The 27,868-nt window shown below is 39.3% G+C and overlaps 1 protein-coding gene across 1 annotated transcript in view; it reads right to left on the reverse strand.

Moving 5' to 3' along the window:
• The window catches only part of Scn11a (sodium voltage-gated channel alpha subunit 11), a 145,955-nt gene that overhangs the window by 23,156 nt on the left and 94,931 nt on the right, over positions 1-27,868 (reverse strand). The window contains exons 18-23 of the mRNA XM_023702198.1: positions 27,047-27,201; positions 24,361-24,551; positions 16,591-16,684; positions 16,004-16,237; positions 14,534-14,593; positions 9,902-10,037 (exon numbers count right to left, since the gene is read on the reverse strand). Coding sequence (XP_023557966.1) covers positions 9,902-10,037; positions 14,534-14,593; positions 16,004-16,237; positions 16,591-16,684; positions 24,361-24,551; positions 27,047-27,201 — 870 coding nt within the window. The remainder of the gene's footprint in view (positions 1-9,901; positions 10,038-14,533; positions 14,594-16,003; positions 16,238-16,590; positions 16,685-24,360; positions 24,552-27,046; positions 27,202-27,868) is intronic.

Here is a 27,868-nt window from a genome sequence, read left to right on the forward strand (position 1 = left end):
TAAATACATACTGCTTGTCATGACATACCAATTATTGCCATATTGTCTCCCAAGTAAATGTCTGTTTTTTAAAAAAGGTAATAAATGAACAATAGAGACAAGAAAAAATATCATAGGACTGTCCTGCTACAATGCTGTATATGGTTATATTTCTAAATTTCTGTGTAAAAATATGTAATTGTTAATTCATATTTTTAATTTTTTTTACTTTATTTTTTTTCTTCATATTCTGTAGGGACTTAAAGTTTAACATATCAATACTTGATGGAAAATACCTGTTCCATGTTATGTCTAAGATGTTTGATGTTCAGACAGATAGATTAAACCCAACTGCATATGTTGTAGGGTAATAATAAGTTTCTCTTCTGGACGGTTAACAACCTAAGTTCACAGACCAAAAATTAGAGAAAAAAGAAGGGCTGCTAGGACAGCCAACATTTTGACCCTACCCTTTCAAGGTCAGTGAAGACTCAAGACATGCAAAAACCTGTATTGTAACACCCTGTAACTCAGTTGTGTCCCAAATTTTCTGATCAAGAAGATTATGGGGCCACAGAGCAACATGATCAATGATGTAGAGTGTGCCTAATGAGAGTCACATGGAGGGAACACATTCTCTCAGGCTTTCACAGAGAGCAAATTGGTCAAGCAATGGCCGTGACTCTTCCACATGGCTGACACTGACAAAGGATCTACAAACTGTGGTACAGGGTTTCAGGATAAATCCTGAGGGGACTTGACTGACCTTATCAGATACAAAAGTTACATTTCTTATTATATAGGTCTTGCTTTATCTTGGTCTTAACCATCTGGCAGAAAGGTATAAAAAAAAGGTATGAGAGGTGAAGCCATGTTGGTATGCTGGGCTGTAAAGAGCTCAGGTCAACAACTTCTGACATTAACAGTCCTGTGGATGACCCACTACTATTATGGACAACTGGACTATATAGCAATTTTTTGCTGAATTCATACATCTACAATATTTAAATGACAATGGAATACCCATCTCTGACAAAACTAAACAAAAAAAGTGGATACAAATGAATGACCATTTTGTATCTATATATTCAAAATAGGTTAGATATATAGCTACATTCTCTTAATTCAATGAATAAGAAGATTTGTTCTAATAGTGTTTGTGGACAGGATATCATGTCTGCATTTTGTACAATGGATAACCACTAAGACAACAATATGCAATGTGCTTATTATTGAAACTGTCCTACTAACCTGTTCTATAACTGTCTCATTGCTATTTGTTTCTCAATAAAATTATTGCAAAACAATCCAAATAAATAAATATAAAACAATGTGATAACATTTTTCCCCATCTGTCTAGAATAAAATCTAATGAATTATAACAAGGAGAAGAGATTAACCAGACATTAAATCATACCTTGCCAAAACAAGTTATCTATGAAAGTGCTTCTGAGAGATAATTTGCCAATATCTTTAATGCCTTCAGTAATCTAAGCATAGTAACTTTTATCTGAGGAAATAATCAGAAATACACAAACTTCTAGGAATTTTTGTGAATTTTGAAAAGAGCAAGAAATTTAGAAATGACCTAAATGTCCACTGAGGAATGACAGGAGAATTTATGGTCTGCTTGTAACGTGATAAAATTCAGCCCTGAAAATATTTACAATGAAAGTGATTTCATGACAGGCTTATCAGTGAGTTAAAAAACTATAAAATTAAAAAGATGAGGAACAACATGGCTGAATAGAGAAGCAGTCACATAGAAGGGATTCAGAGAAGATCAACTCAGGTAACCCAAGTAACTGGAAGCAGTTACACACCCTGACAGAAAAATCAGTCTGAAAGAAAACACGTACAGAGCAAAACAACTATCTGGATAAGAGTTAAAAAGAAGGAAAGTGGTCCATCAGGGCTGGTGTGTAGGGCCCTCAGCCTCACTCAACCCAGAAAGGGCCATCATGAGAACTCCCTCAAACCCCAGACAGTACCAAGGAGTATGGGCTACAGAAACTAGTTTCCCAGAGTAGACTTGGGATACACGGACCCCTCACCCCGCCATCCCCTCCTCTGAACAATGAGAATGCTGAAACCTGAAGCAGCCTCATCAGCACCCAACAAAGGCAGAGAATGTTTCTTCCTCCCCTGCCTGACCCAGACAGTGAGATGATAAACCAGTGAACAGCAACTGATGTTTCTGCCTAGAGTTACCATCCATATTGGGCCCATTTAAGTCCCAACTAAGTGCCCCAGAAAAAGCTGGCTCACTGCTGGATGCTTTAAGCTGGTCCCAACACCAACCAGGACCTTCATCTGGTACCCAGAGCCTAACACTGGTTCTCTTGAGTTGTGCCTGGAACCCTGAGATCATTTGAATCCCCATCCACTGCTCACTGCTCCTCTGCCACCCCCAGACCCACCAGAGATTATCTGACATCAAGTCCTAGCCCTGGGCAGCCTGCATATCCATAGGAAGCTCCAATCTCTATTTTGAGTCTTCACTTCATACTCAAAGAGCCTGTGGGAGGCCCCACACAGTCCCATGTCCCCTGGAGCTCTGCTTCATACTCAGCACTGGATAAACACCACCTGATTTGCCGGGCACCCTGAGACTACATGAGATGCCCATGCTCAGCATACTATTTGGGCCCTCAGGAATCTAATCTCAGTCCCAGTCACATGTGCATCTCCACTTAGTGCCTGGGACTGGAAAAAGCCTCTATTTGGTGTTTTGAGCCAGTCCCATGGACACAGGAATACCCACTGGGTATTTGGTACTGATCTCCAACCAGAGAGCTCCATGCCAGGAGCTCCAAGCCTGCTCAAGTCTTCACCCACATTCCAAGGTCCCATCCCTCTGTCACACCCATGTCATGACCTGGGCAATTGGCACAGACAGAGGATTATATTTGAGAGACCATTTAAACAAAAACATCTCTACAGAGCCTACAGGCACTAAAGAGGGGAGAGAAGAATGGGACTTGGTGGATTAAAGAGTACAAGCTCTAAAAAAGATACACCATTCTGGAACTAGATAGGAATTTTTTTCTTTTTTTCCTCTCTTCCTTTGATCCTTTTTTTTCTCTTTCATTGGTATTTTAAATTTTATTTGATAGAGTTTTTTTATCACCCACTTTCTTGTTTCCCCCCTTTAAATAACAGTTTGTTTTATTGGTTGAATTAGTTCTCCTCTTTCCCTCTCCCTTCTTTTCTTGCTATCTCTCTTTCAATTTGTATATGTCTCATTTTGTTCTTCTAATTTAATCTCTCTCTTTTTTTTTGTGGAGCCGGGGATTGAACTCATAATCTCTGTTCTTTATATTTATCTTTTGCCTAGTTTTCTCTTACTGTTCTCTAATACTAATTTCCTTTTATTCCTTAATAGAATCTTTTATTTCAGTTTTACCATTTTCTTTCCATCTTCCATTGCTTAATTTTTCAAATTCTGTTTTTTTCACTCCCCCATTCCTGCACCATTATCCTTACTAGTATAACTATTAAACACTTATAAATTTATAGAAGGTTAACTGTATCTTATTATGGTTGAAGACTGTTCTACTGCTAATGGAAGTAAAATTGTTTATTGAGTATCTATTTACTATCTATCAATATCAGGTTTGTATTAGAATTTGTAATACAATTATAGATCTTCTTTCTATGGTTAAAGGTGATAAAGTGTTAGTTATTAGAGTTTGTCATTATCTAGTTTGCATTTGATGCTATCACTGCTAATTTTACTAGTTTAACCAAGACGATAAAGTTGTTTTTCTCAACAGGTTTTCTCTGTACATTAATATCTAGATTGTCTGGGAGTCATAAATAATACTGCCCAGGCCCAGCACTAGGGAGGCTGATGCAGAAGGATTGCTTCAAGTTAGAGGCCAGCCTGGCTACATAGTGAATTCAAGGCCAGACTGAACTACATAGTGAGACACTATCTCAAAAATAACAAATAAACAATACTGCAATCTATTACCAAAGAACTGGGTACTGGGCCAAGACCAAATCCTCTACTTTCTACTAAACAGAGACAGACCCAAAGGCTAATAGCTAGCTACACATAAAGGACGTCTCTGAAAAGTAGACATTACCAAAAGAAGTCTTGAGACTAGCAGGAAAGCTACCCAATGTAAGCTACCCAGCTTTAGCACCAAGAACAAGCAGAGAACACATGGAAACAAAACACCTCTCCCCCACATCCCCCAGACTCCCATCTCCCCCACAGTATATCCACACAGCATCAAGAGGGGAAGAAATCAAAGGCCACACAGCTGAACCAACATCAGTGGAGGTAATAAAATGGATCAATAAGACAGTTGATAAATTCAAAGCAAAGATAATTAAGAAGATAATAATCCTAATAAGACAAATGATCAGCAAATTGAGAGATATTAATAAAAAATATGAGATTAAAAAAGAGATACAAACCATAAATGTCCAGCATAGAAAAGAACTGGAGTTTATAAGGTAGTTTCAGACAGAAATCCAGGAGATTAACAATCTTATTAAAAGCATAGGTGTACTAAAGCCTGGCTACTGCTCCAGCTGGCAGCAGACCTTGGTGTCATCCATGTGGCACTGGTTTTAGGCACTTGCAGAATGCGAGAGTTCTGAGGTTAAGAAGGCTTCCATCCAAATTTCAGAAGAAGGCCTGGCAGGCCAGGCAGTGTGCCCCTGAGAGGGCAGTGTGTAAATCTGTGAGAAGCCTATTCTGTGGAAACCTCAGAAGTTTGGAAAAGCCAGGAACATGGATCATCTAAGGGGAACTACAAAGAGGGAGTAAAGCCAGCCTAATAAAGAAGCCATGGGAGCTACCACCACAAGTGCCATAGTGGAGGAGCCACATGGAGCTCTTAATTTGCCACAGATTGCTTTGGATGTTCCACACGGAACTACAGGACTTAATGTTGGCCCTTCTGGATTCTAGACTTGCTTTGGTCCCAACACTTGGTATCCTGCTGTGTGTACCTTTTGGAATTTTAATGCTTGTTTTGTGCCACTGAATGTTGGAAGTGCTTAACTTTTCTTTTGTACAGGGGCTCACAGCTATGAATTTGCCTTAGATCTTGGAGGAGACTTGGGACTTGGACTTTTCAGCAATGCTGAAACTGTTGGGACTTTGACAACTCTTGGCGATGGACTAAAATGCCTTTTGCATAAGGGGATGTGCATGAGTCTTTGGGGGCCCAGAGGCGGAATGTTATGGTTTGTGTGTACGTGTCCCCCCAAAGCCTCATGTAATCATGGGGTAGACTTCTAGTTTGTGATTAACTCATAATCCACTGGGATTATGGGTGTGAGTGCTGCTGGAATTATGGGTGTGAGTACTACTCCCAGCCTGGGGCAGATAGCTTGAATGCAATTTAAGGGAGATAGACTTCCTCTCTGTAGCCACTGTTGCTGCTATTCCTCCCTTGCTCTCTTGCTCTCTGCCACAGCCATGAAAGGTTGCCCTCTGCCATGTGCCAGTATGCCTTGGAGCCAGCAGAGTATGGACTGAAACCTCCAGTAACTGTGAGCTAAATAAATCTTTCTTTCCTTCATTTTTAGTGTCAGTTGTTTGTCCCAGCAAGGAGAACAGTAACTGAGACAGTAGAGAACTGAAAAATGTGAGGACACACTATCAGACCTGGAAGACAGGGTTGCAGTTGATGATCAACTAATGAGAGGCACACTAAAAATAACATGGTAACATGATAACATGGTAACATGAGATATTGATCCAGAAGCTGCTAGATCAGGAAAAAAAAAAAAAAAAGCTAATCTGAAGTTAATTGGAAGCAATGAAAAATCAGAATAGAGCACAAAGAACATAAAGAAATCTTATTGCAGAAGTAATAGGAGAAATCTTTCTGGATAATGAGGATATTTTAAAAGACTGCATGAAGTTCTTATGATTCCTAATAAGGTCGATTACCTATTTTACAGTCCTAAGTCAAATTTGCATAGAAAAGCTGTGATATTTTACAAACATATAAATTGGAGTGCAATCTAAAAACAGTGGGTTTAAACAGCCTTTTGACTTTGACATCCTATTTAAATAATGGCAGACCTGGTGGTGATCTCCAAAGAGGTACAAGCTATGACAATTTTTTCATAGTTGGATCACCTCATTCAACAGAGACATATTGTGCCCCAAACTACTCAGATCAACCTTTCATGATGTTCAGACTTTATTTGGTAATATTAATTTGGTCCATTTAGATTTTGGGCTCATTTCTCTGGTGTTATTGTCATTATCCTTCAGATAAGTTAATTCAATTTTCTTGTATTAGGATGACTGGTTAAAATGGAAATTTAAGTAGGTTACAAAATGTCATTAGGATTGTTATGCTCCAAAGTTATGTATGGTTTTGATTTCTAAACTCCTATGTAAAAATATGTAATTTCTGTCTGTTAACATTCTATAGGAGGGATCTCAGTAGAAGAAGCGCTTGCCTGGCAAGTGCAAGGTTCTAAGTTCAATCCCCTGTACCACACACACACAAAAATTCTATAAGGATTTAAATGTTAGAATATCCATGATTATGTTAGAAAATAATAGTTCTATTTTATGTCTAAGGTGTTTGATATTCAGATAGATAGTAATAAGCTTACTGCCTTTATTACAGGGTAATGTCATTAAGCTTTTCTTCTGGGTTTCTAATAACTGAAGTTTGGAGACCATATATTAGGGAGACAGATGGGCTAGAGGATGGCCAATATTTTGACCCTAGCTGTCCATGATCAATGAGCACTCAGGACATAAGAGAACTCTGCTGCAACATCCTGTAACTCATTGACTCTCTGATTTTCTGATCAGGAAAATTATGGGACTATAGAGGAAAGTTATCAGTGATGTAGTGTGCCTAAAGAGGGTCATCTTGAGAGAAAAAAATTAACCAAGCATTCACAGAAAGCAACTTTGTCAAGTAATTGCCACAACTCACCCAGATGGCTGACAGTGACAGATCTAAGAGGTGCTATACATGGTTCCAAGGTAAATCCTGAGAGGATTTAACTGACCTTGATAAACAATGAAAAGTTAATTTTTGATTAATACAAATCTCACCTTAACTTGGTCTTAATAATCCAGCAGAAAAGTGTAACCATGAGATGTGAGAAGTAAAGCCATAATAATATGCTAGCTGTAAAAAGTTAAAATCATTTAATGACTTTTGACAATTGCCAGCTGTATTGATAACTCACTACTGTTAAGGATATCTGGATTCTATAGGGTTAACTTGTGGTATGTGTATATCAAAAATCTTTGGACTGGCATCAAGAATGAAAAAGTCTTCTACGGAGTTCTCCAAACACAGATGCACCCATCATTCATACAACCAAACAGTAAAGGGAGAGATGTCAGGAGCAGCTGAAGCTGGAAACTGATCTGATGTGGGAGGGCAGGACAAGGCCTCAGTGCATAAAGCAGTCACGCTACCTCGGTCTTGAGGAAAACATCCTGCCTGGACAACTTTGTCTATTAGTCACTGAGCAACTTTGTGTCTCCTGATACTAACTTTGCAAAGATATAAATATCTACTGTTGTTCATTGGGACTTTTGCTCATCAGACAAACAGACCACCATCTGAACCCAGCCCTTGTCCCTTATCTATTTTTTCCTCATTCCTACTGCTGTTTCTCCTTGGGGTATGCTGAGGCACCAATGAATTCTTATAGGAATGGTAGGCAGAAAGTTAAGCAGCAAGCAGCAGCAGCCAGCCTATCTTTCCCTCTGATTGTATTCAGACTATCAGCCTCTTGAGTGGTACTGCCCAGAACTATACTAATTCCAGCCAGTGGACAAAGAAACAGTGACACTGTTTGTTCCAGTATGACATGCCATAGATCTAGCCAGTTCTGAGAGATGCTATCTATGACCTCATGAAGCTTTGTTGGGGGGCATCTAGATATAAACCGTACCAGCAAGCAATTAAATAGAATGGAAAGAAGGGAACCAATGGCCTAAAAATCATATAATGAAAATATTATAATACTGGTAGCAGTTATAACCATCAATGTAAATGGTCTCAGTTCAGCAATCAAAAGACAGTTTAGCAAAATGGTTAATGGAACAAGCTCCAATAATATGCTGCATATAAGAAACACATTTAACTCAAAAACTCACAGACTGAAATCAAAGGCTGGGAAAAAGTTTCCATGCAACAAGAATCAAGAAAAAAGCAGGAGTAGCTATTTTAATTGCAGAGAAAATGGATTTCAAACCAAGACTGATTAGAAGAGACAAAAAGGTTACGGCAACAATTCATAAATATATATGCACCAAATCCTAGCATATGAAACTTTATCAAACAAACACTAATGGACATGAAAAGGGTGAAATCACAATGGATTCTACAGAAATCTAAGAGATAATCTGTAACTATTTTAAAAACATGTACTTTAATAAAATGGAAGATTTAGAAGAAATGGATGGATTATTAGATATATGTGAACTACCAAAGCTGAAGCAAGAAAACACAAAAATTCTGAATAATCCGTATCAATGAAACTGTAATAAATAAATAAATAAAACTACTGTAATAAATAAAATTACCAAGAAAAGCTGGGATCCTAAAGGATTCACTGTCAAGTTCTACAAGAACTTCAGTGACGATCTAATGCCACTATTTCTCAAACATTTTAATGAAGCTGAAAGGAAAGTGATAGTCTAAAACTCATTCCTGGTAGCAAGCATTACCCTGATATCAAAGGACCCAAACAAAAAAGAGAGCTATAGACCAATATCATTAATGAATGTAGATGCAAAAATCTTCAATAATATACTGGCAAACAGAATGCAGCAAATGACAAAACAAAAAACCCCTACATGCTAACCAAGCAACCTTCATTCCAGGAATGCAGGGATGGTTCACCATATGCAAATGGATATATGTAATACATCATATTAACAGAAGAAAGGATAAAAACCATATGGTCATCTCAATAGACAAAGAATAAGCATTTGACAAAATCCAACATCCATTCATGATAAAAACAAAGAAAACTGGAAAAGAAAGTCTTTATCTCAATTTGATAAAAGCTATCTATGAAAAACAAATGACCAACATCATACTAAATAGAGAAAAATCTGAAAACCTTCACACTAAAGTCAAGAAAAAGACAAAGTCGCCTACTATCACCACTCAAGTTCAGTATAGTTCTTAAAATATTAGCCAGAGTAGTTAAAGAAAATAAAGAAATAAAAAATACAGATAGAATATGGATATGACTAGGAAGGGTAAGTTAAATTATCACTACTTTTTGATTACACAATCCCCAGACAGACAGACAGACAGACAAAAAGACAGATTCAGCTAGAAGGTAACAGGGAAGGGGTTGTACCAAAATGATAAGAGGCACTGTCTAAAGTGGTTATCATTGTAAGGTAATTTAAATGTTCTTTTTATCTTCTTTAATTTTACATAGTACAAAGATCTTGCAGATCAAGAATCAGTGAAACACTTAATTACTATAATGCATGGAATAATCCTTCTTAGTCCTATCTCCTCCCTGGTCATTTTTCTAAATAGCTTTAAGTAATCTGGCAAAGTGTACGTTAAACTCAAGTTTTCTGAAAGAATAATGTCCCTTCTTTTTATTGTGGATAACAAGATACACTTGAAAGGTTAAAATACAAGTATAGTGTCATAAATGCTAATTCTGGATGCTGTTATTCTTTTAGAGTCCAATTATGACCATGTTTAATCCCCACACTAACATGTATTAAGACAGTGTACAAGCAGTGATTCAGTGGAACTCAGATTTTTCAGTTCTGACTCAGCCTTATTGCTGAGGATCTTCTCCAGGTGGAGGCCCCCTTTCTGTTCTTGTGAAGATCACAAAGCCCACTCTGCTCAGCAGCCTAATCTGAACTACATTCTAGTGAAGCTGTTTACAGAGCAGTGGTGAAATCCCCAAATCAATACAACCCGCATACTTATCTTTTTTTGCTGTTGATTGAAGTTGTCAATTATAACACCAATGAAGAGATTCAGCGTAAAGAATGAGCCAAAGATGATAAAAACTATGAAGTAAAGGTACATGAGTGGTTTTTCCTCAAATTTCACTGTTTCCTATTGGGGATTTTTAATAAGAAAAAATACATAGTGAAGACAAATTAATCCATTCTGACCATTTTATCTAGAAGCAACATTAACCACATCACCTCCTTGTGACAGCCGTGGTCGCTGGGGGGAGATTTTCTTCTGTTTCACCTCACATAATTTGAGTGGTACCTATGGTGGTGAGTTGGGGTGGCTGGAGACTTGAACTTTTCTTTTAAGCAACAGAGATCCAATTTGAGATTTCAAGAGAGACGGGAATGACATGATCACACTTCTTTTTTGAAAATCTCCTAAGTGAACATGTATACACTGTTGGTGGAATGCAAATTGGTATAGCCACAATGGAAAACAGTGTTCAGAAAACTGAAAATGGAACTACCATATGATCCCCCTCTCATATTCCTGGGTGTGTATCTGAAGGAAATGAAGTCAGCATACATAGCAAGGTACTTGCATATCCATATCTATCAAGGCAGTATTCATAATAGTCAAGATATGAAATCAGCCTAAGTACCTATCAACAGATGAATGGATACAGAAAATATGTTATTTATACACAATGGAATACCATTCAGTCATAAAGAAGAATGAAATTCTTTCATTTGCAGCAAAATGGATGTAACTTAAAGACATCATTTTATGTGAAATAAGCCAGACACCAGAAGATGAGTATTACATATTTTCTCTTATTTGTGTAAACAAATATCAAAATAAAAAACAACAACCAAAACAAAGATGACCTAAAAGTAGAAAACAGAGTCTTGGTAGGAGGCTAAGGAAAAAAGGAGATGGGGGAAAGGAAGACAGAAGAAGGGGGTATATAATTAAGACATGGTATATACTGGCATGATAATGTCACAGTGAAGCCCATTAATTTGTACAATCAATATATGTTAATAATTACAATAGTAGAAAAATAAAAAAGTGTGTCTATATGGGTATATAATCAGAAAGAACCATACTCAAGACAAGATCACCAGAGAAGGGGCACATTCATCTTTCAGATAACAAAACTACTAAACATTGCTGAACAAATACATCCTTCATAGAGACCATGTCCTGCTCCATCTGTGCTTATGCCCTTTCACTCATGAATTCCTACTGCCTAGCATACCCTCTAATTGTTGATTTTCAACATATGCTGAATGCATACATGCATGCATGTGTGAATGGACAATCAGGATTCAGAGTAGACATGAACTGGCTCCAATCAAGTTCTTCAGGTCAGCATATGCAAAAAAGTATCTGGATTCCTCTTATCCAAGTTCTTTATATTTTTTAAAATATATTTTTATTTCTGATTGACACACTGTAATACACATTTATGGGAGTACAGTGTGATATTTAAATACATATAATGTGCAATGATCAAATCAGCATAATTGGTATACTCACAACCTCAGACATTTATCATTTCTTTTTTGCTGACAACTTTCAAAATCTCTACTAGTTACTTTGAAATAATTAATGGTTGTCAGCCATAGTTATTCTGCAGTGCTATAGAATATCAGAAGACACTCCTCTTACTGAATTTCACTTCTGTACATTAACCATTTTTTCTCCTTCCTTCTTTCCCAGGTTCTGGTAACCAGTATTCTCTTATCTATTTCTATGAAAACAATCTTTTAGCTTCTGCATATAAATGAGAACATGCAATATGTGTCTTTCTGTGCTTGACTTATTTCATGGAATATAATGTTCTCCAGTTCCATCCATGTTGCAAATGACAGAATTTCACTAATTTTTATGACAGAATAATATCCTCTTGCGTATATTACTACATATTCTTTATCCATTCATCTGGAAAACACAGTGTTTCAGTTACTCTTTTCTCTTTGCCAACACCCAAAATGAGGCCAGCTAAATAGCTCAGCGGATTAAAGTGCCTGCAAGCAGGTGCAAGAGCCAGGGTTCCATCCCAGGCCTGCTGTGCTGGCCCTACCCCCTGGGGCGCACCTAGACAGTGCTTGAGACTGGGCATGGTGGCACACACCTGTAATCCCAGCTCTTGGGAGGCTGTAAGCAGGCAGATCACTACAATCTGATCTAGTAGTGAGACCCTGAACACCCTGTAGACCATTCCCTAAAAAAATTATTTAAGAACACCCAAAATGAAGGAAGAAAAGGTTTAGTTAGCTCACAGTTACCAGAGGTTTCAGACCATACTCAGCTGGCTCCAAAGTAGAGCAGCACATGGCAGAGAGCAAAGTTTCATGGCAGCAGCAAAGACCAGAGAGCAAAGTGAGTGTGGCAGCAGCTCAGGCAGCTAGCCAGCCTCTCCACCCTCCTCACATTGTAATGCAAATTACCTGCACCAGGGCAGGTACAGCATCCACACCCACAATAATCAATCACAACATTACTTATAAATGTCACACATTTACTATTCATACATTTACTTTCTTCCCCATAAAAGACCTTTGATAAACATCAAAAACATCCAGGTATAACATAGTTGAGATGAAACTGGATCAAATACTGGTACTGTTTCTAACTATCTCCTCAAGAGTATTATGTAACATTCAAAAAGAATTTTTTTTCTTGATTGAGAAAAAGATACAAAATGCACTTCTGGGTTTTATTTGGGGTTTTACATAGCTTGCATTTTAAGTTATTGGTTCTTTTCTGTTCCTATTAACCCACAGCGTTATTTTATTAGATGTTATAATACCACCCTAAAAAAACAAAAAATAATCACAAACTCCAGAAGCTGCCCCATGACTGCATGAGGCTTTGGGGGGACACCTAGACACAAACCATAGAACATATAGATTGATTCTATACCTTGACCACTGTGAATAGTTCTGCAAAAACATGCAAGTTCAGATGTATCTTCAACATTCTGGTTTCAGCTTCTTTAGCTATGTAGCTGTCCCATATGGTAGCTGTATTTCTACTTTCTTCAGTAATCTCCATACTTTGTTTCATAATGGCTATACTACTTTACATTCCCACCATCAGTGTATAAGAGTTGCCCTTTCTTTGTGTTGTGTACAGCATCTGGAGTATTGTTTTGATAATAGCTGTTCTAACGTGGGTAAGATGATACCTCACTGTGATTTTGATTTGCATTTCTCTGGTGATTAATAATGCTGAATCTTTTCATGTACTTGTCGGTCACTTTCATATTCTCTTGTGAGAAATGTCTATTCAGGTCATCTACTCATTTTAAAGTTGGACTATTTTTTTATTGTTGCTAAATTGCCTGAATTCCTTATATATTATGGATTTAAACCCTTGATGGATGAATAGTTTCCACATACTGTTATCAGCTTTATGCATTTTGGAATAGGTAGTGAGATGATTTCCCTTTCTTCTTCCTGATCACATTTTAAAGTTATAGCTAAAAGTGTTGACAGTGCTGTCATCTTTGGAATGCATTTATGATATTTGTTATTCAGTACCCACCATTTGTACACTCTATGGCTCTGGGCAACTTTCCTCCTTTCCAATCCTCAATTTTCCCAGGTAGAAAACAGAAAATATGCAGTGTTGTCCCCACCCCCGGGGTGCAGTGAGAGGTGACTGAGACTGGGCGTGGTGGCGCACACCTGTAATCCCAGCACTTGGGAGGCTGAAAACAGGAGGATCACTACAAATTGGATCTGCATAGTGAGACCCTGTAGACTCTGTACTAAATATATTTAAGAAAAAAAAACAGGGAGAGAGGGGCCCCACCCCCTCCTCTTCTTGTTGAAAGCAAGCAAGCAAGAAAGAAAGAAAATAGGCTAGATTTATTAGCACTCTTCAAATTTCGGCCAGATGGCTCAGCAGACTAAAGTGCCTGCTTAGGCAGAGCGCAGTGGCTGGGGTTCAATCCCCAGCATGGTATGCTAGTCCCACCCCCAGGGCACGCTGAGACGGAGATTGAGACTGGGCGCAGTGGCACACCCTTATAATCCCAGTGCTTGGGAGGCTGAAAACAGGATATTCACTATGAGTCCGATCTACATAGTGAGACCCTGTAGACCCTGTACTAAACACATAAAGTAAAAAATTTTTTTCTTAAATTCTAGACTCATTATCATTTTCTTTAACTGAAATTCAGCAGTTAGCAATCACTGGACTGCTCTTTAGGGAAACTGAAGCCATAAGAGGGTCTCTCTCACTCATATTTAGTCCAATGTTAAGGATTTCTCACAGTCTAAAACAGGTAGCCTCTGAAATGTGCTTCTTTATGTCCCTCCATTTGGAAGTAATGAAAGGAAAAATCAATCTTCCTGTGATTCTGTTGCTTCTGGTTCCATCTCTTACATGGATTTTTTTTTTCTCATTCACCACAGAGAAAGAATACTGGACTTGAGCAATATTGTGGTGTCAGAGTCTCACTGGAGAATGCATTAGAGTCCTATATATCAAGCAGTAGTATTTCATAATTTTGTCCCAAGGAACAAGATACAGGAACCCTGGTTGAAAGAACTATAATGTAGGAAAGATTTGGGCTGCCCATGTACTGATGCTATGTCTGACTTGAACCTAACATTCTAGAACACAGTGTAACATACACTCACATTTGTGGAATCAACAGCTGCGTGCATAATGTTCAGCCAACCCTTATATGTTGCCTGCAACAAAAGCAGAGAAATATGAACTCAGGTGTAGACTTGCTATCAGTGAACACATGCTTTGTAATGGTTTCCAGGTTGTGTGGGCAAATACCAATACAATGGTGCCCATCATGCCAGAAAGGAATACTCACATAAAAGAACATACAGCCAGGTGTGGTTGTGCACACCTATAATCCTAGCTACTCAGAAGGCAGAAGCAGGAAGATTGAGAGTTTGAGATCAGACTCAAATTTATCAGTGTAGCTAGTTCCTGTTTCAAAAATACAAAGCAAAAATGGCTAGGAATATAGCTCCAGTGTGAAGGCTTTGAATTTGATCCCCAGTACCACAAACCAAAATCAAAGAAGAGAATTTAAGGATTGGTACCTTGGCTTGTTTTTCCCTCTTAATTTGTACTAGACAAAACATTTTTTGAAAAAAGCAAACCTGAAAGTTTGCTAGAGAATCTGAGCCCTAATCATAGGAAAAATGAGACTCTTTCCTGATGCCACATCTGTCCACATGACCTGTCCAAGACCTGGCTGTAAGGAATGTAAGAGGCAGAGACCAGCCGAAATCACTAGGTTTATGTAAAGGCAACATGGTATGGAATTTATCGTGTCTGGGTGCAGGCAGACAGGGGGAAAAATGGCCATATGTAGGGAACAAAGAGAAGTGGGCCTCTTACAGGGATGGAAAGAAGGCAAGGGACATCAGGTGGGAAGATTTTAATAAACATCTGTGGTCAAAGTTCTCTGGCAGTTTTGCATCTCAGGGGGTCTCCAGACATCCAGGGACCTGAAAAACTCTTTGTCCTATTGTATCTCCATTATGACATTCTGTGTTTGCTTATGACAGCCCCCAAGGTGCTGAGCTGAGTCTCCACCGAGAATACTGCCTCTGCTGGTAAACAGGTAAAGGGCTGGGAAGGTCAGGTCCAAATTGAGCAATACACAGGCCACTGTTGTTTCAGTGGGGAAATTGTTCGCAGTGGCCTGCACCTCACACTTTGTTCCTGTCTGGCTGGGGCTCTGAAGAGCATGCAAAGTACCACAGAAGACAGGGGAGTTGTGAAGACCCATAAAGGGCATCACTAGAGGATTAGGGCTCAGTGTCCAACAAAGTTGGAGAAGCTCTGTGAAGAACAGTTTCAGAAGACCCTGTCTCCTACATAAGGATTTGATTCTATTAGCTTAATTTTAGTCTTTTTTGATTTTATTATTTTTTTTGGTTGAACTGTTTTTTAGGAGAGGTTTATTTTTTGTTTTTGGTGCTGAGGACTGAACTCAGGATTTCCAGCTTGCCAGGCAAGCATTCTACCGTTGAGCCATATCCCCAGCCCTAGCTTAATTTTATTACCTGAGAAATTATTTAAGATTTTTGCAAATTTTCTCTTCTCAAAGTAAAAAATATACTGACAGCACTTACCACTTGTAGCAGAGCAAGGTAAGCCATCCCTACATGGTCAAAATTGACATTCAGGGCGGGCCGGATGCGATCTTCACCAGAACATGTGTCATTTTCCATAATTCTGGTATTATTTCCAAACTTTCCAGCAAAGAAGTTTACTCCCAGAATACAAAATATGAGCCAGAAAATGAGGCAGACAAGCAAAACATTCACAATGGCAGGTATGGCGCCTATGAGAGCATTGACCACCACCTTAAGGAAACAGACCAGAAGAAAAGCTTCACAGGTGAGCAGGACTTACCAAGATCTTGTTCATCCCAGGAGAGCCTGACATATGGGGCTGGAGTGCTTGAAATTCTCTCTTTACTCATCACACCCTGTCTCCTACCCCACAGCAAGTCCTGCTGTCAGGTTGGCTGTCACTGAACAGGACCTGAGCAGCATCCTTTGAGGACTCAGGAGACCTCTGCTCTAGGATTCTGAAGGGGCTGGGTGGGAAGAACCCTAGGAAAAGCTTGGCAAAGGAATGAAAACCTAGCTCAGAAGCAGTCTGTCTGTCTTTCTGTCAGGGGGATGTCCTCAACCCATCCACTTGGAGACTGTACCTTCATTCCTTCAAATCGAGACAGGGTTCGAAGAGGCCTCAGTGCCCGCAGAGTCCGGAATACTTTCCAGCCCCCTTTGTCCACATAACTGATGCTCTCCTGTACACAACTGACCACAGAGACCTAGAGGGAGGAGAACCCAACAGTAAGCCCTGGGGAACCAGTGAGGGCTTGAGAGGCCTCCCTGTAGCAAGTCAGACCCTGCTGGAGGACAAAGCAGGGGAGTGGCTACTGCTCTCCTTGTCTGGCAATTTTAGTCCATAAAGTGGGAAAGATTTACTTGCATCATTTAATGACAGACCAAGGAGAAACTAATGTGAATGAAAGAAAACCAAAGAGACATGACAGTGATATGTGAATTGGGATCATGAATTGGTTCTAAATGAGGGCAGGAACAGAGAGGGTGGGTCTGTAGAGAGATGGAATCATAAGGACTCTTGTGATAGTTGACAAAATTTGAAAATGGCTGTGGGCTTTAGTAAAGAATTGTTAAATTTCCTAACTTTGATAATTATATCCTAATTACATGAAACAATGCCCATGTTACATCCTGAAATGTACAGTAGTGAAATGCATGATGCTTACAATTTAATCTAAGAGAACATGAAAACAATAAGCAGATGGGAGATGGTTACTAACTGGTGAAACCAGGGAGATCAAGAGTTCTTCATATTATTTCTTACAATTTTTCTATTAGTTTGAAATGATACCAAAATAAAAAGTTACAAAGAAAAATTAACTTGTTGGCTGACACTTCTCCTTTCTCACATCCCTCCATTTTGGGAAATAAAATGCATTTTTCTTAGGCAAATCCTTCTTCCCTAATGGGACAGGATTAAGATTTGGAAAGCTACACCAAGTACCCTAAGTGAAATCTAACAGTATGCTGAGCCCAGTATCCTTTATATGGAATCTCAGAGCTTTGCTTTGGAAGAAGGGTAACTCGGTTGCCCAGAATATGATTTATAATATTCCTGAAATGGCCAATGTCGAAGTTCACTGTTATCCAAAACATTCCCCACTAATCTTGTCAGCTTCAGTGTGGTAGTGATATATTTGCAAATTAAGAGAATATGACAGACAAACAAGATTTAAAAATTTATAACCAACTTAAAATGTTATTTATCATTTTTTAAAAATAGGCCTTTTGCTGATCATTGCTTATTAGAAGACTATTTCGGGCATTTCTCACAAACATTTTCTCCACTTATGGCAGGCCAGAGGGAAAGGGATGGTAAGACTTAGCTTGCACTCATCACTCTGCACTGCTTTTGCAATCCATTGTGTACATTCTTACAGTTCGCCCTTCTCAAATGTTGTAGAATTTTACAGTATATAAATTAATAATTGTGTCTTATGGATCCATTCTCTCTTGGTGAGTGTCTTGGCCACTTCTATTTCTTTATGAATAGCAGGAAACTTACAGGCATGTGTTTTGTTTTTTCCTGGGTATAGGTTCAAAAATTTTCCTTGGATATAGAAGAGAAAATGACATTTCTGAACTGTACTTTGGATTCATTTGTCATTTTATTTAATGATGCAAAGCTAGTTTCATGATTGTTGCACAATGTAAACTAATAGCAGTTATTAAGATACTCCATTTTCCTATTAGATATTAGGTATCAGATAACCTTAAAATATTTGCCAATCTCATGAGTGAAAGAGGTCTCTGATTTTGCAATGCACTTGTGTGCTCACTGTGCCACTACTGGTCATGTGAGTTTCTTTATACATTTATTATCAACTTAAGTTTCTTCTATTGGTTGCCCGTTGGTATTTTTCTTCCATTTTTACTTTGGCTTGTCTTTTTCTTACGGATCTATAGGGAGTTTTATATATTGTAAGTAATAATTATCTACTATATGCATGTCTCTCAGGCTCTTGCTTGTCTTTAATTGTAATTTCAGTATTGTTGAATGGAAAAATAGAAGTTTTATATTTTGATACTTTAATTTGCATATTTTATATGGTTTATGCTTTTCTATTCCAAAATTATAAAAATCACTACATGTAATACTGATTGATAAGCAACATTGTAAGACTGGTCATATGAATTCTCTCACTTAGCCAGGCATGGTGGCACATGTCTGTAATCCCAGCACTTGGGAGGCTGAGGCAAGATAATTGCCATGAGTTCAAGGCCTGAATGACATAACAAGAACTGTCTCAAACCCTCCCAATAGTTCTCTCACTTAATCTGCACAACAGTGTCCCAAACCAAGCAGTGTATTAATACAGCATCTACCACATAACAGATGAAAGAGCCTGAGTGCAAAAGGTGAACTTGTTTCAGGGCATGGAGTTGGTTAGTGGTTAAATGGGGATTTACAAGGCAATCTGTATGATATCCAGGCTAATGATAGTAATAGTGAATCACAGTTATTGAGTGCCTTGTCTTTGGTTTATAAACATATATAATTATAAGATTTTATTTTTTATCATTTCTGTTCTATATTCATTTTGTTATCAAGATTATGTTTGTCTCATTAATTAAGTCTGTAAATTTTCTCTTTTTCTATTCTGGAACAGTTTGAAAAAGATTGGGGCTCCCAGCAATGTCCAGCACAGAACAGTCATGGCTGGGTGCAGGAACAGGTGACATTTTTTAAAATTTTGAATTAAGAAGTCTACCCAGTGAACAAATACAGATTTACTACTTCAAAAGAGAAAACCAGTTTTGATAACATAGCCATGGTGCCCAGGGTCCAACACAAGCTGGCAAGACCAGCAAAGGGACAGGAAGAAGGCCACAGGAGGGGAAGAAAGGCTTCCACTAAGACAGCAGGAGCCTCTGAAGATGGAGGTGACAGGAATAAGCTTGAGTTTGAAGAGGTGATGCAGACCTTTGTAAGGAAACTTATGGAAGCAAAAAAATCACAAGACCTATAGTGAAAAATTCAGAGAGCAACTGGAACAGAAAGGACAGGCAAAAAGTAAAAGCTTTAACATAGTTGGGGGGCCGGGGAGACGGCTCAGCAGAATAAGTGCTTCTCTGGCAAGCAAAAGGACCTGAGTTCAATTCCCAGTTCTGAAAAAAAAAAAAAGTTGGCAGAGAAGACGGAGAACTGCAGCACAGGAGAAAATGCTGAAAGCTTGACCTCCAGAAGAAAACAAGGTGAACAGGGGAGGAACTCAGACTCAGCTCACACTCACAGTAGGGGCCAAGAGAAGATGTGTCTCCAAAGGACCAAGTCAGAAAAACCGTGAGAGGAGCCTTGCCCACTAACAAGGGACAGAAAGACTGTGAGGTCCTGGAAGACCTTCTGGAAAGAGAGGACAGAAAGGCTGGAGAGTGAGAGCCAGGGAAGAAAATGGGGGCAGGAGGAATCCTTGCAGACCCGTGGAAGGAAGAGAAGGCTATAAAAGAAGAAAGCTGGCCGGGGGCTGGGGGTGCCACCTTGACACTGGCAGCAGACTTCTCCTTGGCAATGCTGGAAATTCTTCAGCATTTTGGGAGAAAATGGTTTTGACCCCAAATTTCTATGCAAGATTGAACTGGCATGTAAATGTAATGGTAAAGTAAACACATTCTTAGACCTGCAGAACCTCAGGTGGTTTGCCAGATAGAAAGCTTTCATGAAAGATTTGCTGAAAGATGTTTTCCCACAGAGTGCAAACTCATGCAGAGAAGGAAGACATCATGGGATGCAAAGAAAGTGGAGAGAACCTTCTAAGAGCCTCAAAGTGAGCTGGAGACCCAGCTAGTGATGATTTTAATTTACTGTTCATTAAAGAGGGGAAGGTCCCTAGGGCTGAGGCAGGGAACTCAGTGTCTTCAAATTGGGAGGGAAAAGAAAGCCCCAAGGTGGAAGAGCAGAAGGACTCATGGCTAGAGAAGAAGGAAGAAGAGAACTCTGGGGAGGAGGAGCAGGAGGAAGGAACTTGGGGGGAGGAGGAGGAGGAGAGGAAGGGATGTGGAGGGAGAAGGAGGAAGAAATCTGGGGGGAGGAAGAAAACCCAGAGACCGACCCGGGGAGGGGGGGAGAAGGAAACTCTGAGATGGAAGAGGAGCAGGAGGCAGGAGGAACCCAAGCACAGAGGGAGAAGAGGCCTCAGTGCTGTGAGAGGAACTTGCTGGTAGTTGGGAGAAGGAAGGGCCAGTGCAGACCGAGGAGGCACACAAGCCAGAGGTGGAGGAAACTGCTGCTTCCAGAGGTTGTCCATCTGGAAGGAATTGAGGTTGTCCACCTGACTTTGCAACAGAGCACTCTCTCAAAATCATGACAGCAAAGTTGCAATGAGCACAAAACATATTCACGGGCAAATCTGAGTGCTTCATCAGAGGTCACCAAGTTTTCACGGAAAACAGAAGAAGAGAGAAGCAAGACTGTGCAGGTGAAAGAGCTGACATCTAAAGAAACAGACTTAATCCAGGAAACAGAAGAAAACTTCAGAAGAAGTGTGGTCGGCATCTTCAGAGAGATAGAAGAGGAGATGGAAAGCATAAGGAAATGTTGCCCCGATGTCAAGGAAATTGAACATTTGGTAGATGACCAGCACTGCAGAGTAGGTCAACTTGAGGAAAGAGTGAGCTACCTGCCAAATGGAAGAGGCATCCAAGGATGCAGCACAGATGTCCAGGCAGCTGAATAATGAAAAACTTCACATCAGAGAAGACAAATTCAGAAGCTCCAATGTCCGTGTGATAAAAGTCCCAGAAAAATACAACAAAACAAATAAGGCAGAGGATATAATTAAAGAAATAATTGAAGAGAACTTTCTGGAGCTGAGGAGGGGCTCAAGGCTTGAGGTTGTCAGTGCTCAGCAAGTCCCCAGCAAGATGGATGAGAGAAAACTCACTCCTAGACACGTCTTGGTGAGATTCTGGAGCCCCAGTGAGAGAGAGAAGATCCTGAAGGCCTCACAAGAGAAAGAAGTCATCTGTAGGGGCAGGAGGATCTGTCTGATGCAGACATCTTTCTGAGCACACTACATGCCTGGAGTCAGTGGTGCAACATTGTAAGAGTCCTGCATGAGAACAGCTTCCACCCACAAATCTGGTATCTAGCCAAACTGACATTTCATTTTGAGGGCAAAACAAGAACATTTTTTTTAAGTTTATTTATTTATTTAGCGTGTGTGTGTGTGTGTGTGTGTGTGTGTGTGTGTGTGTGTCCAGCTCAGCCCACCTAGGGGCAGGGCTGGCTGGCATGTGGTGCTGGGGCATTGAACCGCAGTCCCTGTGCTTTGCTAAGCTTGTTCTAAGTAGGTGCTTTAGACCACTGAGCCATCTCACCAGCCCCAACATTTTTTGATATTGATGAATTCAGAAGATTTGCTTCCCAAGTACTCTCTTTGAAAGGATTACTAGAGAATGTACTTCAGAGTCTAGGTGGCTGCAGCAAGCAACACAGTGTGCTTTCCCCACCAACACCAAGGAAGTCACATCACATCTCTACACACACGGTGGGCAGATGCCAGCTTTGCAGATGCAGCAAAGGGAATGTTATTACCTGGACACCATTAAAAGTTATACTTTTAAATTTTAATGATGCCTATAGCTGGTTTAGAAGGTTGGTTTGTTTGTTAAAAAGAGAATGAACCCAGAGTTTTTGCTCTGAGCTATGTTTTCAGCCCTTGAAAAAAAAATCTAGACAGGTCTCACCAAGTTGTCCAGGCTGGGTCTCACCTGTGACCTCCTACATCAGCCTCCCTAGCTAGGATCCAGCTCAGGAGGAGGGAGTGTCACTATGGGAATGCTTACAATAAAGATTTTTTGCTTGAAAAAGAAAAAGAAAAAGAAAAAGATTGGGGTTAACCACTCATTGGAAGCTTAGTAAAACTTGCCATAAAACCTTCTGGTACTGGTCCTTTTGTAGCAGTATGGTTTGGGACTACTGTTTTGATATTTTAAGGGATACTGCTATATTTATATTTTATATGTGGTTGATTTAGTCAATTTACAATCCTTGTTTTTATTAATGAAAAAACTGATGCAAAAAGACAGAAAGAAATGGTTTTGCTCAAGGTTACAATGACCAATTATCTTCAGAACTGAGTCTTCTAATAGCTCAGTTAGAAAAGAAGGAGCGGAGAGAGTCGCTGTCTTCCTTCCATTTAATAGGAAACAGCACCCAAATGTTATCCCTGCAGCCACCATCCTAAGAGGGGTAAAAAATAAAAATAAGAACCAAAGCCTAGGAGAGATCACCATGCCCTAGGTACCAGTTAGAAATTCGGTTGGATGCACAAAAAGCAATTCTAGCCTCTAAATTCCGAAAGCCTGAGTTATCGGGCCCTTTTCTTTTTCTCCCGTTGCTCCATTTTTCATGATCTTCAATAAATGTAGCTCCCTACTACTGGGTGTATGTTTGACAACTCTTTCCTTGTTCATAAGAACCTGCACTATCATTGGCCCATTCAACAATAACCCTAAGTGTTGGGTTTATATAACACTTAGTAAGCAAAGACCCCTATCTGGAATAACAGTTCTGCATTCTCAAGATTTCCAGTTCATTAACTTACAGGCTTTTCACTGCATCTTACTAAGATAATAGGTGGGAGCTATTTGCACTCTGGAAATGGACAAAAATATAGTGCTTTTGTTCCTTCCTTCAAGTTGTATTGGAGTTCCTAGACACTGATGCTTTTCTACAGTGCTGGAACGACATACCCTGTTGGTGTCAACCAGCAATATCATTTTTCAGAGAAGTTTACCCCACTGCATTATATTCATGCACTTATTTTTCTACTTTCTATCTTGGAAAAAATTTAATTATTTCATGGTAGAAAGATATATGCCCAAATCTAGAACTCTGGGATGAGACTTACTAGGTTTTTATCTTGATTTTTGTTTTGGGGGAGTTTATTTTGGTTAGTCTAGTTTTGAGATAATCACTGTGTAATCCAGGCTGGCTTTGAACTCACTATTCAGCTCTAGCTGCCTTCAAACTAGCAGCAATCCTACTGCATTAGCTTCCTGAGTACTAGGATTACAGGTATAAACTACCACATCTGGCTCTGGAACTTTCTGTGTTTTCAGTGTTATTGCTACCATTTATGGCTGAGCATTCTTAAGCCTTCTTTAGTTCTTAGGGGCTTATTTACTCCCTTTGAATACGGGAAAAACTAGAGTAACTACCATAAACAGTGGCTGTGATTACAAGAGAGGATATATGTGGAGGTTATGGAAGTTTCTGGTAAGACAAAGCCCTCAATAAATAAATAGTGGTCTACAGTCACTACTATTAACTTTAGTGTTATAGAGGTGGAGGGAGGGAGGAATTCCAATTTCACAACTAACCAGTCCTATGAACAATTGTTGTACACATTAAATGAGAGGCTGTATGTGAACTATCCTCTTATACTGCCTGAAAATCAAGATTGGGACAAGTCTAAACTGATGGCTGGTGACCTGCTTTGAGAAATCAAAAGCACAAAAATAGTGCTTCTGTTCCCTCCTTCAAGTTCTGTTGGAGCTCCTAGGTACTGATGCTTGGAAGGAAAGTTGGAAGGAGAAGGGAAAATAGAGGATGCTCGAAGTCATTCTACATTAACATCTGATATAGGCAGTACTTGTGGAGACAAGAAGATGTGTGACATCATGGGAAAGGCTGGCACAATCTACTGAAACAGCATTGTGTGAGAGGAACCCAGGAGAGGCTGGGAAACTGATGGATAAATAATAACTACTTACATCTACCCTGAAGTGGTAAATGTAATAATAACAAGAAAACATTTTGGAGAGGTGCACATACAAGGACACAGAAAAAGCGGAACCCTTATAATAAATCCTCTCCCCCACCCTCTGCTCCAAACTTCTTGGGATACGTAGACTGTAAACTTACAACCACAATGATGAAATCGAGCCAGCACCAGGCACTGGTGAAATACTTCCCAAAACCAAAGGCCACCCATTTCAGAGACATCTCCAGAACAAAAATAGACGTGAAAATTTTGTCAGTACAATTTAGTAATGCTTTGATGGTGGAATTGTTAGGAAGACGAATATCATCAAATACCTGAAACAACAAAACATAACCATAGGCCAGGTTGGATATTTACAAAGAATTCCTTGTTTACTTTTTACTTTTCTTCATTATGTTTTTTTTAAAAAAAAAAAAACAAAAAAAACAAAAAAACTAGTGTTTCTCCTAGTGATGAGGTTTTGCTCAAAAGGTATTAAAGTGATCTAGAATTTTCCAATGGAATCAATTCTTGAGTAATGAAAATAGAAAATGGAAACTCCTACTTTTACATTTCCTGTGCCCCTATGATCTCATAGTTTCCATCACTTGCCCTGGGATGCAAGTCTTCCTAGTGGATCATTGCACCATTTCCTGGTCTTACTAATTCTTCCAATTTTTCTCAACTTTTCTAGAAACACTCAGAAGCATAGGCCATCTCTTTCATCCTCCTGATCACCTTGGAGAGTCCATTGTTGATTTGCCTCTTGGGGTCAGACAAATCTGAACTGTTTTAAAGACTCATTTTTCATCTCATTTTGGTCTATAATTAAATTATTTTTAAATTCTATATGAAGAAATTTATGCTTAATTATCAGTGAGTTACTTTTTTGATTTAATAGATTAGTCATATTGTTCACACATGGAGAAAAATCCAGAATAAAAAATAGATTCTAGAGAAAGAAAGAGAGCGAGAGGGAGAGAGAGAGAAAGAGAGAGAGCGTGCCAGCTAGCTTAGCAACAGTCTAGCTAATCAAGTCTGAGTTAGTTCAATGAATGAGCCAGCTGAACAACTGAGTTTTGGAGCTCTCATTATATGATTAGGCCATTTCCAGATCCACAAGCCTCTCCTTATTACATAGTTGCTCAAACCAATCATACAATGTAGAATTTGATTTGACGGGTATGGGAAGGGTCCACGACTCACCTGTAAGGTTATCTGATCTTCTAGGCCACAGACCAATACAGTGCATTTTGTTATTCGTGTCTCTCTATGAATATGTACAGTGACATGGGCTGAATCTCTCTCAGTAACCTCTACATTCTATGTTCAGTACTGCTGGGCCCAGCCTACACTTGCCTCACTGAAGGCAAATCAGAACAGGATTGTGTACCATCAGCCACATCTCTGGTCAAAAATTTATCCCTATGATACTACACCTCTGTGTCTGTGCCCTTGAACAGTACTGTTGCTTTCCTACCGACTTGCAGAAGCTTCATGTATTGAGAAGAACTACCTCCTGACTAGCAATAAAAACTAATTAAGGGAAGTCTTTTGAGTGGCTCCAGAGACAATTGCTTTTTTGTTTTAGAAAGCTGATCTGTCTCCAAATAAAGAAGGAGAAACTGGGAGACTTTTCATTTAACATAATAGTAAGATGGATTAGTTCCATATTATGACCATTTTAAGAGGAGACACAAGCTAGAAGGGAAAGGAGTAAAGACAAAAAAGGGAGGAAGGGAAAGGGGGAAGGAGTTTATAATTATTTATCTGTGGAAACAGTTATTTTTAAACCTCACTGAGACTCAGGACTCAGACCATCAGTGTAAAATCAGTGTAAAGCAGTATCTCCTTTCCTACCTTTCAAGAGGTCATGAGTGATAGGAAATACAGTAGCAACTAATTATATCATCATCTGTTTCCTGTAGCCCCCTTCCATAATGTTTTGTCTTTTAGAAAGCTGCACTATGATCTTCAAAAGAAATGAGTACAATGGTTGATACACTGTGTGAATTTGAGAAGTCTAGAAGCTTTACTAAGTGACTCAGCAGTTCTACATCCTAGGGTGGAGAGGACATGCCCTAGGTTGAGTCTTTAGGCCCTAAGATGTAATGATTGATTCATTGCATCAACTTGAGAAATTTAAAAGTTTAAGCAACTCAGCAGGAAGCCAGGGTCCTCACTTTGTAAATATCCTCACCCCATGCAAAAGGTGGACACAGAAGTGGCATGAATGCTACACCCATGCTAGGGTAGGTAGCCTGCATACAATATAAGGAAAGGAAAGAGACTCACTCTCCCCCTTTTGGCTCTTTTTGCTTTTGCAGTCTTCCACAAACATGAACCGTTGCCCCTTTGCCATACCACCCTCTCTTGGAGTCAGATGATTATGAACTGAAACCTCTACAAACTACAAACTCAATAAACCTCTTCTACTTAATTTTGGGCATCAGGTTATTTTCTCTCAGCAATAAGAGAAAAATAACTAAGATAGCAGGGTACAATACTGTTATCTAAAGGAAGAAATACATAAAGCATAATGGAAGAGCAGAGAAATCCTATAAGATGAGGGATACAGGCCAGGGATCAAGAGCTAGATTCTGGATTCACTTTACAGTACTGTTCTGAAGTAGTCTCCATAGGTAAAAGCATCTTTGGCAGGGGGATTTCATAGCTGCAGTGTGACTATAGAAATTATGCAAAACTCCACCTGTTAAAGGAACTTGCAGTGAAAAGCCCATTTCTGACTAGTCTCCCCACATTCACTGACCCATCAGAGGAGCCCCAGATGGCTGATACCCAATGTCCCCACAAGACCATAATAATTTACCAGTGCCCCACTGCTCAGCAGAATCACAAAGATAATAAAGCTCTCAAACCAACTGTGTTTGACTATTTGGTAGCTGGTTTTCCGCAGATTCCACCAAATTACCCAGGGTGACCTTCTCTTGTCTCTTTTGCAGCATGGAAAGAGGGAACTCAGGCCTGAAAGGAATCAGCATAAGTACTATCATTAGTACGTTAGTCAATGGAATTAATAGCTCCAACTCTTCACTCCTTCCCATATACATGTCTCTTGTCTTGTGACCTACTATTCCTCCAATTAAAGAGGTAAAATTTCCTTGCAGTTCCTTGAATCTAGGCTTCTCCATGTGACTTGCTTTGACCACTAGGGTGGAGTTACAGTCACAGCATGCTAGTCTTAATCCTAGACTGTGAAAGCCTTCACATGTTTCTACTTGCCCTCTTGTACCATCTCCATAGGGAAGGAATGTTTAGATTACTCCACTGGTTCTTGGAAAGGGTGGTAGAGATGTAAAGCAAAGACTAGTTTCCCAATTGCTTTCAAGCTAGATAATCTGATTCCCAGGAGACAATAACATTCATATGAATAAAGCCATCTAACCTTAGCAGATACCCAGCATAGGTCAATCAAGTCATGCATATACATATTCATTTATTGTATGCCACTGAGTTTTTTTTTTCCCATAATTTTACTGAGAAACAAATAGCAATGAGACAGTTTCAAACCAAATTGGTAGGACAGTTTCAATAATTAACACAATTGCATACATTCTTCCTAGTGGTTAATTGCTGTACAAGATGCGGACTTGATATCCTATTTACAAACACCATTAGAACAAATCCCTCT

Source organism: Octodon degus, unplaced genomic scaffold (assembly GCF_000260255.1).
Source record: "Octodon degus isolate 3935 unplaced genomic scaffold, OctDeg1.0 scaffold00147, whole genome shotgun sequence".
Lineage (NCBI taxonomy): Eukaryota > Metazoa > Chordata > Mammalia > Rodentia > Octodontidae > Octodon > Octodon degus.